Below are 21,136 nucleotides of genomic sequence, written 5' to 3' on the forward strand. Positions count from 1 at the left end.
GCGGGACCTTAACAGGTGTCTTGCGCCAGCTTCTTATCACAATATAATATGTTTCATATTCAACACTGGCGTATAAAGACAGAACTCTTTTCCAACATGTGTAATACAAAAAGGAAAGTCAAAAGCATATGTTGTCAATGAATTCGAATAATATGGTCAGAGAAAACTGCGGATATAAGGGTGACTCGTTTTGCTCAATTAGCATTCCTTCGGACTCATATTCCTGTCGCTGCATTGAGATCAACCGAGACTAGTCAGTATTGGCTGCCTCGTTATGTTCTTCTGATAGCCACTTAGCTCTCATATTCTCCCAATCGTACACAAAACATGAATGTTGCTAAAGCACTATATTCGCAACAAAGTGCTGAAGAAAAATTGGAATAGATTTTGGCATACACAGGGTGATATAAATCTGTGCAATCCACTGAACCGAGGAACGGATGGGTATCTTAAAGACTAAGGATTAGGATCTTATTATCAACATTAAAATAGATCAAAATGAAACATAACGAGATGATCCGAGAACAAACAATTCTGGCGCACATTGGTAGTAGTCTATCCGAACCTAAATAATTAAGCCAGTATGTATGAAAGTGAGTACGTAAGTATGTAACTGACGTTGACATGTGTAGCATACTACAAACGACCTTGGCAGCCATGTTGTCAAATAAGTCATCACAGACTGTACCCCATTCTCCGTTGTGCATACTTTTCAGTTTTCCTTCATATTCATCTTTTCCTCCTACCAGTCTCACTTGTGTTATTGCGTTGGTAACTGGAAGAAGAGTTAAATTCAAAATCAAGCTTAAAACTAGTCTACAAACTCTATGATAATCTGTGAATTGTCAATGCTGTTTTCGGTATTTCAGATTGGAACTGTTATGTTAGTAAAACAAACATGCATCCATGTGTTGCAGTCTCCACTGCAAGTAGTCTTTTCCTTTTCCGAAAAAGGCTTGAATGTGGACAATATCACATATAGCTTTATTGGAAATCAAAGACAGCCTTTCTTGAATTTTATTCTCACTATTTCATTTTCAAATGAAACTAGGGACTCATTATGGCGCTCTGGCCAGACTACATTAATTATGTCAATTACCATACATAGTCAAAGTAAGAAGAGATTGTTAATTTCAATTGATAACAATCACACAGAACATATAGCATGTAAAACATATGCTTCGATTTATATATCATTCTTAATTATATTTGTAACACCAAACGTATTAACGGCACGTTACTAAACGTTTCAACATGTATGTCCTAATTTGCATTTTTTAATTGCATACGCACAACGCATATAAAAAACATATTGGTTCAATGTATCAGAATCCCTAGATGTACAGTGTGCTCAAAATATAGTAGCTATGGGTAAGATCTGTTTCGCCTGTTTATTACTGTAAAATGTGTGGAAACAAGCATATATTTTAGATGTACGAGATTACATAGGCATACCTTATAATGTGTACATGTAAATCATATGATACTGCTTATTCTGAGCAGAGACCTAAACATTATGCTAAGATTATAACATATTGCTTAAAACCGATTTTTATAATGAATTGCAGTTGTTTAGCCCTATACATTTTATTTCTCTGTTATTGTTTTGAGCTTTGAATGAGATCAGTTTGCTGCTTATTGAGTTGTGAAGACGATATCGGCCGAAACAAAAGCAGAGGCAGGTATCTATATATTATGAGAATCTATTAAAGAATGGGTTAAACTCAGCCAACGCCTGTCAAATTACGTTCTTGTCTTGACCTCAGCATAACACACTGTACGTACAATGTGTTGTTTTACGAAGACCAAATCACAGTGACGAAGCGAATATTTTCTGTTAGCGCGTTCAAACATTACAGTGAAGCATAATTCTGAACAATTGTTTCGGGTTTTCTAATGTTATAATTTTTATTCTTCTTCGCTGGCGACAGCATCAAACTTCAGGTACTCGTTAGATGGCACATAACATGGAACGTTCCTCTATCAAAACTGTAAAGCTATGTTGTACATGTTCCCATGTTTCTCAAACAGGTGTCCTATCCAAGCCTTTATGGAAGTGCTGCCACATTTCAAGAAGTAACGCGGGCTTACCAATCGGGGAGCAGAAACGTTACTAGAGATTTATAATACAATACAGGTTTGTATTACAGACTTGCCAATATAGGCCCGTAGCACCTGATTATTGTCCTGCTATTAAAACTATATTATCGAACTAATGATTGAGCAAGAAGATACAGCAATTGTCAATAAAGAAATAAGAACGCTCATCAAGCGTTTCCAATGAATATCAAGCAAGAAATAAGTCAGCGAACTATTACGTGGTGACAATAGTGCATAATGTGTGCAAGTTTATTACATGTTTTGACAATGTTTGTAGAGGCAAGTAACTAAAATATATGTGTATCTCTTCCGATCTTACTTCTGCTAATGTCGACATATACTGATAACGTCTTATTTCATAAATAAAATTTGTGATAAATACAAAACTGTTCAAGATATTTCTTGTTTCTTTTCAACTTTTTCCATCGTGAGAAGAATAAACACTTTCCTATGTTCATCAGTTAATACCAGAAGAAGAAGATTAACACATCAATGTCTTGGACATCACTTTTCAAAGACTGTTTCTTTGTTTGTTTGTTGTTTTTCAAAGTGCAAAGATATATTTCTCCATCATGTAAAAATAGTAAACCATTTAGTAAAGGGCACGAAGAAGAATGAGTTAGCTCCTGGATACCTTGGGCCTCGTTTTCAGATACTTTTAGTTTCTTGTTTTCGAGTGCACTGGTAGGCGTTTTAAAACTGACAAGCGTGTTAGACCGTATATAATGACATAATGTCTAAATACTAAATGACTCATATAAAAATAAATATATACCTTAATACGCTCAAGCGACACGTTCGGTTGCAAATGTCGTGCATGAGAATTTTTTAAAAGTGGCAGCATTGAAAAGCCGAGACAACTAATACATTTTCAAGAAACATATTGTGCATAGTACCATATGTTTAGTACATGTATTTCCTACCGACAGTAACACAACGTTCTGAACCGTCAGAATGTGGTACTTAGTAGCACTTCTTCAAGATAAATGTCTCAACACAGTACCGGTAAAAGCTACCTTCTTAATCATGAGTTTCCAGCTCTAGAGAATCGTTAAAACTTTGCCCAACCAGAAATGTATTGAATTAGTCTATATGAATAGACAGAATAAACGCATATGATGAAATCATTAACTAAAGTAACCCGATGTCAAAATGTGATGTGTTGATTTAGTCTTTCGGTGGGAACAGGTATTTTCATGTATATATGAATCCACCTTCACATCTGATCGCAACGTCCTCGCTGTGATCACAATTGTTTTCTCCCCATGTTCTATGGCTGCAATAGTCAAGACTCGATTCAGTCCCAGCACAGTTAACATCATCTAGCCAAATCCGTAATGAAGAGGAGCTTGTGGTGCTGAACTTATGTCCCATATTAAATCGTCGAACATATTTCTCAGCCGTACCTTGATATTAAATATTATTTGCTGCAACCTCATTGCACCCTGATTCCAACAATTGTACTTTCCACATCAACACAAACGTTAAATCAAGAAGAGCAAATTACCATCCTTATCATCAAACGCTGTGATTAAAAGTACGGTTATTACTAATTCTTTAAAGTGCGCAATCTCAAAGAAAGTTTAATACACCACAGATAATTTTCTTATATAAAAGCTAACTATATGTGTACTAGACAATCGGCTAAGCTGCATTAACTAGCCCTCGACAAAGATAAGCTAAGCTCAGCATATCTGAGATAGATAGATAGATAGATCGACAGACAGACAGACAGACAGACAGACAGATAGATAGATAGATAGATAGATAGATAGATAGATAGATAGATAGATAGATAGATAGATAGATATATAGATATCAGCACTCTTAATCAATAACTATATGATTTTTCAAGAAAATTAGCACATTCAATGACAGTGAATATTTTCAGTATCTTTTCGGACCAGTTGATTTTTGAATTACTGTTCTGGAGATTTGAAAGAACAAATCATTGGCATAAACAGATAAATTGCTTCAGAAAATGGAGATAGAATAGGCACACACAAAGAAACAACGTAGACACATAGCGAGTCCAAAGGACCAAAGAAACAGATGACATAATAAAGCCATAAGGAGAGGGAAACTGGTATCAACATTAAGTATCAAAATGAAATAAAACGAGCTGATCAGTGAACGAAAGTACTGGCGGACATTGATTTTAGTCCATATGCAAGCATGGAGGAATAAATATCAAAGTTAAGTAAGCAAATAACTAACGTCGACAGATGTAGCATCCTACAGACAACCTTGACAGCCAAGCTGTCAAATGAGTTATCGCAGACTGTACCCCATTCTCCGTTGTGCATAATTTCCAGCTTCCCTTCTGAGACACCTATTCCTCCTACCAGCCTCACCTGGGACATTGTGTTGGCAACTTTAAGAAGAGTTAAATTCAGAATCGAACATAAATTATTCGAAACTATACTGCAAACGATAACACGATTTTGTGTGGTTATTATTAACGATTTGACAATTGTCGTTACAATGCAGATACAGTTACCTGTATTTGCTATTAAATTAACACATTTTACCCCTAGACAGTTATATAAAAAGCCCAATATATGTGTGGGGACATTTTATATCGTCTTTGACTTTGTAACATTGATCCTTGAAATTTCCACCACAGCCCTCTTCCTAACCACAAGTGCAAGCCATACAAGAAGTTTAGTTAGCCATGTTATTGTATGGAAACAATTTGTATTGTTTCAGTTCAGTAAACTAACCCAAGATAAGAAATGAATTTGCTTCTTCTGTACATAAAGCCATGAGCAATGAGACAAGTTATGTTTCTTTAGTCACAGTCACTTTGACCTCTGTCTCTTCGACCAGCAAATCCATAATCTTCATTGGATCAAGAACAAGGCTTGGTTGTCGTAGATGATGGACAACCTACGTTGTTCTAAGAAACCATTTTTTTTATATTTATTTCTTTTTTGCAGTCAGAGACGAATTGAAATTTACTATTGCAAGCGTCGAATCAAGAAGATATTATATTATCTTAAGTGTAAGTTGTCTACAAGCTTGAATACCTATATATACTGGAGAACACGAGTTTTATGCGGAAGCCGTTCCCCTTTTTCAGTCACATGTATCTTCGACCTTCCGTGCCTGCAATCTATACGATTCTGTCTTATTCGAAGTACAATCTACCCACAACACTTGTTACTCGTGAATCGTGGGCGACTAAAGTGATTGTTCGGAAACCAAATGAGTAGCAGCGTTAGCGTTCAACCTCACTTCTATACAACAATGTCTATATTGTGCAACTAAACGTAAAGTTCCGAAATGTAAACATGAGGATTTGCGCAAATTGTTTCAGGAAGGTCCCGATTGCAAATAAATGACAATGTGAAGTACTACAAAATAAAGTAAGGTAAAGTTCTATACGAAATATCGAGACCGTCAGATCAAGACTATATTCGTCGTATAAAACGAGGCCTTGCCCCCAGCGCGGAAAAAGTACTTATCTTGTTTTGTATTCTTTACATATCTCCCATGTATTCACCCACTGTTTCCAAACTTTTGTAATTTACACTTTAAAAATGAATTAGTCATTAGGCGTTTTGTTAACGATATTGTACAGCCCTCAAAATGTACATGAACGTATTCAGAGCTAAGTCTATTAATGTACCGTGGCAGTTGTGTCATCATTCTGTCGAAATTATATATATATATATATATATATATATATATATATATATATATATATATATATATAAATATATATATATATATATATATATATATATATAGATAGATTATATATATATATATATATATATATATATATATATATATATATATATATATATATATATATATATATATATATATATATATATATATATATATATTAATTGTGTTAGGCTTGAATGTTTTAGCATGCTGCAGTCGCTGGCATGTAAATCAATCAATACGTTTCACGTGAATCATAGGTTTTGGACCAATTAGTGGTCGTTTTCTTACACTCTACGTACTGAAAGGACATTTGACTTTCAAGCAAATTTCAGGGCAAGTTGCACAAACTAGCAGTAATGTACCAAGACAAAATATATGTCCCTAATTGTTTACTGTTATCGTATTAAGCATCTTCAGGTGAGATTTTCAAGCTAATACCTACAACATCAAACAAGCTCAGATCTTACTAAATAATTGTATAACTGCACAATCTCGCAGCTGCTCCCAATCTGTTTGCAAGACATGTATTAACGCAGGACATTTATTTATATTTATCTCTGCGGAAACGAACATATTGAAAGAAAGTCAGTTTACGGTAAAGAAAAAACAAATTTGACTTCTTAAACAAACATAAGACAACCGTAGAATAGAGCTTTAATTGATCATGACATTTTGTAAACAGCATTAGTGCAAACAAACATTTTTAGATTTCCTACCTTTGAACCGATATTTGTCTACCGACTTCTCAACAGAGATTAATATTATATGTTGCTGACGTTCAGTAATATGGGTTGCAGACCATTAGATCGTCGAAATATATGAGTCAATCATTTGCTTTATTAAGGCATGTCAGTGCTGCTAATTAGTTGTATGACCCCTTGGAAAAATGGCTTAAAAAATGTAATTATGGAAGAAGTGCAGAAACTTATGCTTATGTGATACACATTATATGGTACAATTTATTTATCAGTTACAAAATGAAATAAGTTAATTCATGCTGCATTAGAAAGTAAATATAAAAGTGGCAGAATGTTCTATACAAAATTTAATCAACTGAACACTGATGATATTTATTTTCCAATTACGCATATTTAAAGAACGAGGATGCATAATAGAAATAAGCCAATACAAATAAATGATGGCTACCATAAGCTGTTTTGTTTTTGTTTTTTTCGAACTACCAATATTTTTTATAACTGATAATCGGTTCAAAATACACATTATGTGTAGATCTAATAAAGGTTGCATGAAAGGGTTTGTTCATATCAATCAAACTAAAATCCACTTACTTAATAATGATACTCATGAGAAGAATTGGAAGAAGGAAAGGAAGATTATTATTATTAGTAATAATAATAATAATAATAATATTATTATTATTATTATTATTAATATTATTATTATTAACACAAGTAGATGACATTTATTCTTATGCTACCTGTGCTGCATCTGACTCCAACATCCTCCGTATGCTGACAATTGTGAGTACTTGAGTACAAACAACGAGATATGTTGTTTTCTGTTCCTTGGCAGTTAACATTGTCTAATAATATGGGACCACTTCCTACGCCAAAGTAAGCACTTCCAATGGCAGTAGCCCCATCGCTACAATAGATTCAAAATCTTAGAATAAAGAAGTGTGCTTTACCATCGGACCATTGGAAATTTAACAGTTAATATGCCCATTTAAGCAAATATTTAGTTGTTAATTCCATCCGAATCTACTTGTCCCAAATTTAATATGTTATCCCTCGGTAACGATAAACGTAGGATATAACTAATGGATTTAATATAAATTTATTTGGAAACCAAATTGCTTTCACAGAATTACTTATCCTCTGTTATGCTCCAACTCTCCGAAACGAGTTTACCTCGAGCTGTCGCTTACTTCGGTTTTAAAACAGGACGAATTTTCAGTAAATGTGTGTATTGTCATATAAAATATATAGCAATTATCTATTTATGAATCTTTAAAAACACTTTCAATGTTAAGTGGATTAAAACCAAATGATGTGTTATAACATTTCATTCTTTTATTAAATCAAACAAATCTCATGTACCACACCTTCTAAATAACACCTTAATTTCTTCCTTGGGATGACCGTTCCATTACTTAAGATCTTTCAGCCGTTAAAATAATATTTTCCAGTAAAGATTACGGAAATAAAATTGAATGTATACATAACTGAACACATGAGAGTTTTATCCGAAAGTTATGTGTGGTACACCGAAAGATAATAGACGCGATGTTACTGTTCAACGTAAGAAGTGATAAATTCATTCAGCAGAATGTTTAGAGCGGATTTTTCGATGTTCTTTTTGAACAAAGAATGTCCAATATTGCGATGCCAAGTGTTTATATATATATATATATATATTTCGTTGCATAAAAGTTTTGGTCTGTATGTTGTTTTTGTAGCATATATACAATTAATGAAGCACACTAATATTTTCTTTGATTTTTGTATATCCCATAAATTAGTTATATTTTGTATCGGGTAGCTTTGTTTTGATGAAAGTTTGTTTTCTAATTTATACAAGGTTATTCGTTGTAAATGCCGAGTTTAGTGCGGAGAAGTCAAATCGAACATAAGGTCGATGTTCTTTACTAATTATATCAAAGCTAAATATATCAAAGTTTGTAAATAGGTAACAAATAAATGATATGCTATACATTCTCAATTTTGAATTACGTCCTCAAGATATATTTGAAACTAGATACACTTAAGAAGTAAGAAAAGGTCTAAACCTGAAAAAAACTGAACATGATTAGAGTGACATAGGAATGTTAAATATAGAATAAATTTTATGTTATTTTGTTGTTCGAATTACTTTCGCAAAGTAATATATGTAATATTGATATCATTTGTAAAAGTGTATTAACAAAAAACACACATTTCAAAATGCAGTAGATACTAACGTTCCTTACAATGGTAGCCCAAGCTGTCTACAGACCACCGTAGCATCAATATTTGTGAAGTCATCATCACACACTGTGCCCCAAACGCCATCTATATTGACTTCAACTCTTCCACTCGTTGCATCTGAACCTCCAACCAACCTAATATTTATTGAAGGTGCACCACCTTCAGAAAGAAAGAAATGGGGATCAAAGATGATCTCAAAATAATAATCCTCCAAATACCAAAGGAATTATAAAATGTCAGAGGTTCTGTAAATCGGGAACCTACAATGCACATATATATATGAGTGTGTGTGAGAAATTATTGACGAAATTATGCCATTCTTTATTTAATAAAGATTAAAATAAGTCAGACTTTCATTGATTGTTCTTATCCTCACAATTAAAGGCACCAACCACCCACCCCGCTCAGTTAACTTTCCATCAGTCCTGTTGACGATCTTTCAATATGTGCGTATATACAAAGCTTAATCATCCAGGTGGGTATACTTAAAAAAATTTTTATAAATTGGTCCATTTTTCAACGCATATGATGTATTTCTTATCTTGCTGACTGATCACTTTCAGCGGTCTGAATATTTGAAAGGAAACGATGCAGTAATAGATTGCTCTACAATATGTTTTTCATCATCATCATTGTCGACTCGGTCTCGAAAGACCATGCGAATAGCGCCCTTGGGGTGTTGTCTGTCTCTGTTGGCATCGTCTGCTGTGGCTGTGCAGGCCTATACGTGAGTGACAGTCCCTACTGCAGTTGGTGCAGACATACTGGGAAGTCTGCGTTACTGTGGTTGCTGCTGCGTTCTTCTTTCTCTTACGTTTCTCTGCCGCCAACTGGCCTCTCGTCGCAACAGCGACTGATATGCCATTGTTTACCATCAGTCTCCAGGTGCCTCGGTCCTCGGCCAGCTCTTCCCAGCCATCGGGTGAAATGTTGCATGCCTTCATGTCCCTCTTGCACACATCTTTGAAACGGAGTGAGGGGCGTCCGACTCTTCTCATGCCAGTGGCCAGCTGTCCATATAAGATGTCCTTTGGCAGCATTCCATCCTCCATGCGTCGGACGTGACCCAGCCATCGAAGGCGGCGTTTAATTAGCAGGCTGTACATGCTGGGGGTACTTGCACGCTGCAGGATCTCGCTGTGTGGAACACGGTCTTGCCAGCTGATTTTCAGGATGCGTTTTAGGCACCGTATATGGAAGGAGTTGAGCCGGCGTTCTTGCCTCATGTAGGTACTCCAGGTCTCACTTCCATATAGAAGGGTGCTGAGAACGCAGGCCTGGTAGACTCGGATCTTGGTGTGCTCTGTCAGTGCGTTGTTTTCCCATACCCTCTTCGTTAATCGAGCCATGATGGTATTTGCCTTTCCAAGCCTTCTGTCCAGCTCCATATCAATCGAGAGAGTGTTGCTGATGGTTGACCCTAGGTTGGTAAATTTGCTGACTGCTTCCAGGGTGACACCATTGATTTTGATTGAAGGGGCAATGGTGGTAACTTGCACGCTGACATTTGTTTTTTCCAAGCTGACGGTGAGACCAAACTGCGTGCAGGCAACTGCAAAACAGTCTCCCAGTCTCTGGAGGGCTTCCTCGGTGTGGGCCACAAGAGCTGCGTCATCTGCAAAAAGCATCTCCCTGATGAACACAGCTCTCACTTTGGTCTTTGAGCGCAGTCGTGCCAGGTTGAACAGCCTCCCGTCGGACCTGGTGTGTAGATATATGCCATCCGTGGACGTGTCTATGGCGTAGGACAGGAGCAGTGAGAAGAAGATCCCAAAAAGTGTTGGTGGCAACACGCAGCCCTGCTTCACACCACTGTTAATTGGGAAGGAGGTTGAGGAGGATCCATCATACAGGACTGTTCCCTTCATATCTGTATGGAAAGAGATTATCATGCTGAGGAGTTTTAGGGGGCAACCGATCTTACTCAGAAGTTCAAAAAGGCCCTTCCTGCTGACCAAGTCAAAGGCCTTGGTGAGGTCGATGAACATCATGTAGAGTGGTTGACCTTGCTCTCTGCTCTTCTCTTGGAGTTGTCGTAGGGAGAAGAACATGTCTGTCGTCGACCTGCCTGCTCTGAAGCCGCACTGTGATTCCGGGTACACACGGTCTGGCAGCAACTGCAGCCTGTTGAGTATGATGCGGGTGTACACTTTACCATCAATACTCAAGAGCGAGATCCCTCTGTAATTATTACAGTCACTGTGGTCGCCCTTGTTTTTGTAAAGGGTCACAATTGTGGTATCACGCATGTCTTGGGGAACTACTCCTTCCTCCCAGCAGTGGCAAAGTAGCTCGTGTAGTGGTTTAATCAATGCTGGTTTTCCACATTTGATAGCTTCGGGCGGGATGCTGTCACTACCTGGTGCTTTGTCGTTTGGAAGGCAGTCGATTGCTTTGCTGAGCTCCTCTAAGGTTGGCATTTTGTCGAGCTTTTCCATGGTGGGCAGATTCTTTATGCTGCTGAGGGCTGCATCAGTGACTGACGTTTCTCGTGAGTATAGTTCTGAGTAGTGCTCCACCCATCTGGCCATCTGTTGTCCACGGTCTGTGATCTTCTCTCCCGTCAGGGATTTCAGGGGAGCGACCCCTTTGACTGTAGGGCCTAGAGCCTTCTTGATGCCACTGTACATACCTTGGATGTGTCCGGACTCGGCACTGCGCTGGATCCCTTCACACAGTTGTTGCCAGTACTCGTTCGCACACTGTCTAGCAATACGTTGGGTGTTACTTCGGGCACTTCTGAGAGCAGCACGCGTCCGTTCATTAGGGCATTTTTTGTAAGCTATGAAGACTTTTCGTTTCTCCTCGATTTGTGGTTTCATCCTTGATAGGTGTGCATTGAACCAGTCCTGGCTGGGTAGTTCCTTCTTGCCAAACGTTGACATAGCTGTACTGTAGATGGCACCCTTCATGGCGTTCCACTTGGCTGTAGCGTCGTACTCAGGCAGGTCCTGGAGAGCCTTGTTCAGGGCAGACACATACTAATCCACCTTGGCAGGGAGTGACATCTGCGCAGTGTTTATGCGAGGACGTCCTTTTGGTTTTGAGCGGTGTAGCGTGTGTGGCTGTAGTCGCACTCTGCTGCTCACAAGGGCATGGTCGGAGTCACAGTCTGCACTGTGGTAGATTCTGGTGGAGAGGACGCTGTTAAGGGCAGAGTGCCTGGTGATGACCAAGTCGAGTTGGTGCCAGTGATGAGATCTGGGGTGCTTCCATGACACTTTGTGTTGTGGTTTACACTTGAAGAAGGTGTTTGTGATGCACAGGCCATGGTAGGTGCATAGCTCCAGCAGTCTCTGGCCGTTTTCGTTGGTCTTTCCAGTGCCATGATATCCGAGGCAGGTAGGCCATGACTCGTGGCCCGCACCTACTCTGGCATTAAAGTCGCCGAGGAGGAATAGTGGTTCATTTTTGGGGCACCCTTTGATCTGTTCGTCCAGCTGCCCATAGAACTGATCCTTCACGTCTTCTGATGACGTGAGGGTTGGGGCGTAGACACTGATGATGTTGACAGGACCTGAAGCAGTGGTGAGGCGGATGGACAAGAGACGCTCAGTGCCCCCTGTGGGAGGTTCAACCGAGGCCATGAGATTGTTTTTGATGGCAAAGCCCACTCCGGGCTGACGGGGCTCCTCAGGTTCTCGACCCTTCCAGAAGAAGGTGTAGTTTTCCTCTCTGAGGGAGCCACTAGAGGCGAGCCTGGTTTCCTGGAGGGCAGCTATGCTAATATTTAGTCTGGTGAGTTCTCTATCGATGATGGCCTTCTTTCTGGTGTCGTACACTTCTCTGAGGTCATCGGAGATGCCTGTACACATGGTGCGCACATTCCAGCTTGCAAATCGAAGAGCTGAAGTCTTCTTTGTTGGTTTTTTGTTTCTTTTGTCTGGTGTGGAATTACCGTCTGCTGGTCATGCTGAACAACACACTGAGCTCCAGACACCCACTGGAGCAGGCAGACGATGGCGGGTCAACACCTTATTGACCGGGGGCTGCCCGGCTTGAGGCGGGCGATATTTGGCCAGTGGGACACGATAATCCCTCCCACCGTCAAATCTGACCCGTGGAGCCCCTTCCCTACGCCAATCGGGTGGGACTTATAACCCGTAAACTGTCAGCTTCCGTGTTGTTTCCTCACTCAGTAGCGAGACTGGAGTGTCCTCTCCAGGGCGCAAGCCTGGGCGTGGAGTATGGAGATCCTGGGCTGCCCAGACGTCAGGATCTCCCTCTCGTCCTTGCTGGTGGGGTCCAAAGGAATGCTGAGCATGACATTTGGCAGCAGTTTGGATGCAGGAGCTGCCGGAAGGAGGCCGTAGTCGACCACCAGCCGCCTTAGGGGCTCCACTCCTGATTTTCTGTCTGGGTTTACTCCCGTAGCCTTTCCTTCTCCCGAAGATATCCACAAGGCAGTGGAGCCATAATCTAATGGATGGGACTTGGTTGGTTTTGAATCAGAATTTCCTTCTCCTAGATGAACTGCCTGACAAGGCTAACGAGCTTCATCTGCCCGGGTTTGGGGTCAGAGTTTCCCTCCTCTTAGACTGGTTGTCTGCCAAGGCTAATAAGCCCAGTCTACCCACCCAGTTATACCGCCGGGTACTCGGTCGCGCCAGACAGCAGGCTCTGTTAAAACAGGGGGCACCGCGTGAAGGTGCTGCTGTGGACACAATAGTGTAGGAGAGGCCATATGCAAGTAACCTCCTGCCCCGCAGAGCGAGACAGTGGTCCTGCGGCGATCACTACACCTGGGAAGGAGAGTAATTATGTTATGTGACACAAACGTATTTCAATAGTATATACCATTTTTCACGTAAACACCAATTGTGTGTTAACCAGCGCAATCCCCTCTTATGGGTTAAAAATCATCAAAAACTCACTCATCCGTTTTTGATTGGTAGATACCTGCTTGTCTTGTACCTTGGCGTGATGCTGCTCAAATCCGAAAAGATCATGATTTTATTTTAGCTTACATTAATGCATGTCTGATGTATTCTCATCATTTACATTTGTAGTAATTCATCAATACTTGGAGCAAATTGTTGATTATTCTTTCTTTTTTTTCATATCTTGTGTGAACGTGCGAGATTTGTGTCTATTAACGTATGTATGAAATTCAATTATTATTATTAGAATTACTGGTATTAGTATTAGTATTAATAGTTGATGAGTAAAAAGATGGCATCTTACATATTCTTTGTTCAGAGGGACAATAATGGAAAGGAAAGGAAACTCCAAAACGATCTGATTCCAATATAGGCAATGGGAACATCACTCTTAAGTCAAGCCATATATATGTGCGTTACATCGATTACGGTATCTCACCAGTCTCAGAATGTTGGACTTTCTTTTCCCCAGACATTTTAAAATTAAAATTGAATTTATAATTGATATTTTGTCGGTTTGAAAATCCTGAACAACACAATTTCATACAAATTACCAAAATCTTAAATAATATGCTGTTATAATAATAATAATAATAATAATAATAATAATAATAATAATAATAATAATAATAAATATTATAATAATAATAATAATAATAATTATAACTGCAGCAACTGTAATCCTTTTAATAATTTCTTAGGTTCTCAATAATCACTCCCTAAGTTTTATTTTCAATCTTATAACTGTCATCTATATATGCTACTAACTTGCCGCTCTATACATGAAATAAACAACCTTCTTAACGCAGTTCGAGTTCGTAACCGGTTTATCTATTCTAGTTTTAAAACAAAACTACTACACCTAAAGAGCAGCCATAAGAGAACGTTATATAAACGGGAAATATTGACAAAATTTCAGCTAAATCAGGACGCTAAGTATAAAATGTTTTCGATGGACAATACAAGAAACCACATAAAGACCCAATCGTCCAACTCCCCATTTTCGTGGTTACATACCGTCTCGAATACCCATGTACATGATATATTCAGGTGGCACTGGTATCACATCAAATTTTATGAGAGTTTTAAGTGTATATTCCATAAATTTCTATCCGTTCGTACAGTAGACTAACAAATTGTAAAGATCATTTGGTACGAGCTAAGATGGTTTCAAATCAAATCATGTAATCAAGAACATACAAGTGTAAAGAGAGATGATTCAACATCTACATAACAGGAACCTAGTCAACATCTTATATTATTATTACTACCAGTATCTTTAATAACATTTTTCTTGTTATTATTAGTAATTTTAGTATCGTTACACATATAATTCATCTCGCAATTACATCAACTTTCCCCTCGCAGATAAACTTGTATTCAGTGTGACAGGTGATGCAAATTGTGGCGCTCAAAGATCTATTAATCTTATTACTGGGCCAATCGGCGCACACTTTCTATCTCCCATTGTGTACCCGGCTACAGCATTTTCCCTTGGTGACCTTAAACAACTTTAATCGATTATACTTTTTCCCGTTTCCTGCAAATATATTTTGACCATTACAGATCATGAGATGAAACTGACCTGCCTTAGATTATTTACCTCCTTTTACATTCATCTTGACAACACTTACCATTCTCTTTCCTCTGTCTAGTGTCTATTCTAACTTTCCAAAAGTCGTTTTCTTGAAAAGTGTACCTAGTACTAGTGCCATTAACATATGTATTGGTTTCAATCTGTCCCGATGCACAGGAAAACCGGAGATTGCATTTGTAAGAAAAACTAAACCATATCTGAAAAGCAGCCTAAGAGCAGTTTGAGACTAGTCTAACCGCTTTGTTGAGGTCAAGTTCCCCTGATTAAGGCAAATTATTCACATAAGTTTCCGACAGACCTCAGCCAGCACAAGATGAGGGTCAGTAATAATAAATTTAAATGGTTGACAATCTACGTACAAAACGTAATGCTATACAAGGGTACTTTGAAAAAGGACATAAATGACAATTATCCACTGGGGTAAAATGTACGGAACTGAAAGTAATGATCTGCCTGCGAGGGAGCATCTTTTTGCCAATCGCAAATAATTCGTATTTAATGTTTTTCTTTGAATTCCAAATTAGTTTCTTAGTGCTTAGTTGTTCATGTGAAGTGAGATCAACGACAAAAAATGATGACTGTTTTGTATTTAAAAAGAAAACAAATTCAATCCAACAATCAATTTCGGGGGAAAAATTACAAATGCGAACCATGTGTCTTTCGAAAAAACAAAAAGCACTGAAAGAATATATAGCATGAATTTACACAATAAACTGAATCAGTAATTGCACACAGCTTGTGACACATGGCATTCAAAATATCCCCTTTAGCCAGAAAATATCCCCTTTTGCCAGAAAATAAGGAAGGGGTAGAGGTGTGGCTATGTGGATTCAAGCGCTCGCAATTATAAATATCTGCCATCTCACATGAAGGCGTAGGTCTCGGGCTCGGCCAATGTTGGTATGTGAGAAACCTTACCAGCAGCTTCCCGTGGGTTGGTGGTTCTTATCATCGGGGTTTTCCCCAGTTCTTTTTCCAGCAATTAAACTGGCCGCCAAGTATAGATTACCGCATGCTGAGAACTCACATTAAATCCACAAAAACAAAAACTAGGACGAAGAGACATTCAAGCAATGACCTAGGGATTAATTTCAATGCCTCGTGAAGTAGAACTATGACAGAATATGTTGGACAGGGAAATCCAAAAGATAAAAAGGAAGATGGGAATCGCAATCTGCCTTTACTTTCAACCTATTTGCCCTCCAGTAATCACTTTTACTGATCAACGTATACCTGGGAATGAGACATCCAAAACCTAAAACAACCTTATTCCTAACAAACCCGTCAGCATACAGTATACCAAATGGCTGGAGTGCCACCCTTGTCAGAGCAATATTAAGATGTGTATCAAACCAAAGTACCACTGGAACTTCCGAATACCTGATTTCATGCAATGTTAATGTTGCGATTCTATAGTCATAAGATAAGTACCAAAAGGAAGGAAAACCAACATATTTTGGACAACGTAACAAATTCTTTAATTACTAAAGGTGTAAATTTAAAATGTAAAGTGAACATACCATATTATAACTCGAATCCAAATTAATCATAATGTTCTAGTCAAGTCTTAACGATCCTAAAGAATTTCAGATTCACGAACGCACGTAGCACACTGATATTGTTCAGAATTCCTTAATCATTCACGATAGTCCCACAAAAATCTTTTATTCCGATGATCACTGTAATTCCAATGAAATATCTTAACAAATGTCTCCTCTAAACTTATCGAAACAGAACATTAAACACGTCTGCATACTGATTACAGCATATGAAATACAATTCAGAAATTGGAGGGAATCCTTAACAAACATGAGTCTGGTTGCAACGATCCCTGTTAATTATGCATTCAAGAATATATTACGACTATATGTGGCAATGCAGCCTACTCGACAGATCTTAACATTCAATCTAAAATTTCAAACTAGATATTTATCCGATGTGAATAACTTAATTCTTATAAGCAGCCGCCAAACATAACCATCCAGTGGGAAGTTATCCCAAACTAATAACCAGGTTTTGTTATTAGTACTATTATTAATATCCGCAAACACGTACGTCAACAGCAGATTATACAACCAAAGCAATCTACACCCCGATACTTTAAAATACATTGTTATACCCGTGTGCAACAATTAACTAACATCTTGACTATAAATGATGATATATAATCATCGCAATTTATAGTGATGAATAAAACCTACAAATTGTAGACACAAGTATATACAAATATATAAATAAATATAGATACATTCAACAGTTATTAATTCAAAAAATATTTTCCTACATTGCCTTGTATATATATATATATATATATATATATATATATATATATATATATATATATATATATATATATATATATATATATATTAGTATATGAATGTTTTATTTTGTTTTCAACATAAGACATTATTTTACTTTCGTTTTGCTATTTCCGTGTACTTGTTATTTATTTGTGTCTATATTTCAGAAGAGGGAAGCCAGCTTCTACGACTTCCCATATTAGTTAATAGTCTCTCTCTCTCTCTCTCTCTCTCTCTCTCTCTCTCTCTTTTACTCATATATACCGTGACATATAACGGAAACGTCTTCATTATGACTGCAGTCATTCTGACCAATAGGATTATGTCCACAGCCTGCGATGTTGGTTTCCATTCCCCTGCAAGAAACGTTGTCAAGCCAGATGGGGCCTGAAGCACTCGACCCTGCTGACGTCTTTGGTGACGCATCCCTTTAGATATATCGAGTAAACCAAAACTATCAATAAGAGAATGAATGATAAGTAGGTTGGTTATAGGTAGGCTGGTTGAATATATTTATACCACATACATTAAAAATAAAATGGCATTTAAAGTCTTCGTATAAAGCAAATTGAAATACCTGTATTATTCGAATATCAAATTGTGATCCGCACACATACTTTAGCCTATGTAATGCTTTGTTGTTTTTGTTTTTTAAACCTGCTATCATCTTCTAAACAACGATTATTAATTATTAAATATAAAAATATCCATATGGTCCTCTCTCTCTCTCTCTCTCTCTCTCTCTCTCTCTCTCTCTCTCTCTCTCTGGATCATTGTAGCTAGATACGGGCGAAAATGCATGATGATACGAGCATTGTGGATTTTCGCTTGAGTCATACGACGTTATCTCTAGACCTATGAATGATGAAAATATTTAGTCAAACCGTCCACAAAATATAGAGAGAAAGAGAGAGAGATTTTATAGTCCTTAGAAATGTTAATTAAAGCAGAATTATGACTTAGATGAATTGTCAATATATTAGACTATTTTAATTACCTCTTGTTTGTCAATTCGCTTAGTTTCTATCCAACGCTAATTGCTATATGCCAGTACGTGAATGTCTGACAACTCAGGTTCGGTATATAAGAAGCTAACCGTTTTGTAGTGCACTACTTTTTCATTAAAAACATATTTCATGTTTGAATTATAAATTTGTCTTATATTGATTTAATAAATGTGAATAAAAATAGAAACTCAAAAAAGAAAACAATCAACTTATCAATTTGCATATGTGATTGTGAACAACAAGAAAAATCGTAAAACTACATTTTGCAGCGGACGCACTCGCAGGCATGTGAGGAGTTCATTCACTGAATCAATACACATTTGCTCGAAGTATAAAATAACTCCATTCAAAAGTAAAAATATGTGTATTTCTATGTGATGTAAAAAAAGATATATGTATGCTATGTACGGTGTAATAATGATATACCACTCGTATACATTTTTCATTAAAAGGAAACTTGGTACGCCTCGTTTCCTTTTAATGAAATATTTATATATTTAAACTAATAACGCGACCAGCATGAATAATTATGTGAAGAGAATAAAGAAAGGTCGGAGGTACCAAGGTAAAGAAGAGCAATATATATATATATATATATATATATATATATATATATATATATATATATATATATATATATATATATATATATATATACAATCTATGCCAATTTACCTGTTTTCATGATTGTCCCAGATGAATGACGAAAAGGTCAAGTAGTGGCCTGTACTTATTTCCTAAGCTTACAATAGGCGTTTTCACTATTTGATACAACCGACATTACTTACAGTGCTACGCTAGCTTGTTTATCTTTAAGGTAAACTCTCGCAATAATGCTTACCATAATGATGTCAGTATGATGTGAGATAAGAAGAGTGGATTTTGAAACAAAAAGCTTTGATTAAAAAACAGGACCTGAATTCGGTAGCAAATAACACTATCCGGTCACAAAATGTGTAAAATCGACATAACTTTTGCGATGTATTACATATATGAATGTCGTCTGCTTAACATGTACTCCAAATAGCGTAATGAAAATGCTGCTAGTTTAATACAATTAAGTCGATAGCTAATTTTAATTGTTTAGTACTGATGTAAATGTCCGTTTTATAACAGGAATGAAAACGTATGTTTATTTTATTCACAATTTAGGGATTACATTATTAATTCATTTTCAATGAACATCGATGTCTACGTTTACAAACCTAAAACTGTATAATCCAATACACAACCCATGTACGTCTTGACAGAAGTCTGCGCAAAGTTTAGGAGTAATTAAAAGCATGAACCGCGAGGAATTATCTCAGTAGAAATGTCTTTTAAGTATTGTTTCGGTTCAATATTATAACCCGTATTGGCTCTCGCTACGGAGCGTGTCCAACATCTCCGGAGTTAGCCTAATGTGAGGTCTCTGTTTCAACTATCTTCAAACACGTTAAGATAGCGGTCGTTCTTCACTGAAGCGTTCTTAAATGTGCAAGTAATATATGTTATTCCCTCTAATCAACCAGCGTCCATAGATTAACAAAACTATTGTATCGAACTTGCATGGCCCTTCTTGCTTTAAATCTGTATGATTTAAATGAAAGTAGTACCAAGCTGAAGATTGATACTTTACGCCACGTACCCAGAAACACGAACGGAATATATAATACAAAGAAGTATTCCTATCTCGAATTATTAAACAATTTGGCTTTTGAATATTCTTAGAATTATTTTATGTTAGTAATTTGATAGGTTCCATTTCACAAATTAATCTATGCTGTCTTAACATGTCAAGTACACTGTCTATTTTATGAAATAAGATCTCAAAAGAAGTTTATTTGAGAAATCTGTTGCTAAAATGGGCTCTACAAATCAACACAATAACCAGTAAAATATAGATAAGCTATCTAGGGAGACGTAAATATAAAAAGCACATGCCTAAGATTCCTTACATAACCCATGCTTCCGCAAATCAATCATCAAAGCCTGACAAGAAACTAATAATTATAGTTATGAAACAACCTAATACCTCCCAAGAAGCTAGCACTAATATATTTGGTGATTATTCAAATATAATTACTTATCTGAATCAGATCCCTTAGATCTGCCATTCCCAATCAAATGTAAGCGAAAGCAAAATCAGATATGTACTAAATATAGATTTAAAAAACAAGAAAAGACCATATAAAGTTCAATCATACATGACACTGATTTGACTGGACCGTCAGGGCAGCACAAGAATAATTAAAGCAGGTTATACATCTATTGAATATATCACAGTTTTATCAAGGAAGCTCATTTAATATCAAAAGAAAACCACATCATAGTAATCACATCATCCAGCCTCTTTATAGTTGATCAACAGTCTACCTAAGGTAAGTGAAGCAGAATGACAGCTCCTAGCCGCTGCTAAAACGCCTATACATCAGCTATAACCCGTATCAGCAGCATGCAACCAATAACTTGTCAAACGCTCAAGCACCACCAGCTACCATGGCTATAGTAAACGTCATACAGCCTATGTAGGCATTCAACACCGTCTATTTCGGTAATTAGTGTCATTTTTTAGCATTTGATCCTGCATACTATTACGTGACAAGTATTCGCTTCATTTGGATTCCTTTGCATCCACAATCTTTTGGAAGGTCGTTATTTAGAC

At 37.2% G+C, this 21,136-nt stretch overlaps 1 protein-coding gene across 1 annotated transcript in view; it reads right to left on the reverse strand.

The window, feature by feature from the left end:
* Positions 1–21,136, reverse strand: part of LOC149790736 (scavenger receptor cysteine-rich domain-containing protein DMBT1-like) — a 200,847-nt gene that overhangs the window by 106,191 nt on the left and 73,520 nt on the right. Inside the window, exons 26-31 of the mRNA XM_089973259.1 lie at positions 17,750–17,913; positions 8,708–8,864; positions 7,217–7,383; positions 4,236–4,474; positions 4,024–4,027; positions 619–775 (exon numbers count right to left, since the gene is read on the reverse strand). Of these exons, the coding sequence (XP_089829385.1) occupies positions 619–775; positions 4,024–4,027; positions 4,236–4,474; positions 7,217–7,383; positions 8,708–8,864; positions 17,750–17,913 (888 nt within the window). The remainder of the gene's footprint in view (positions 1–618; positions 776–4,023; positions 4,028–4,235; positions 4,475–7,216; positions 7,384–8,707; positions 8,865–17,749; positions 17,914–21,136) is intronic.

The sequence above is a fragment of the Sinohyriopsis cumingii genome, chromosome 10, assembly GCF_028554795.1.
Source record: "Sinohyriopsis cumingii isolate HCF-2022 chromosome 10, ASM2855479v2, whole genome shotgun sequence".
NCBI lineage: Eukaryota > Metazoa > Mollusca > Bivalvia > Unionida > Unionidae > Sinohyriopsis > Sinohyriopsis cumingii.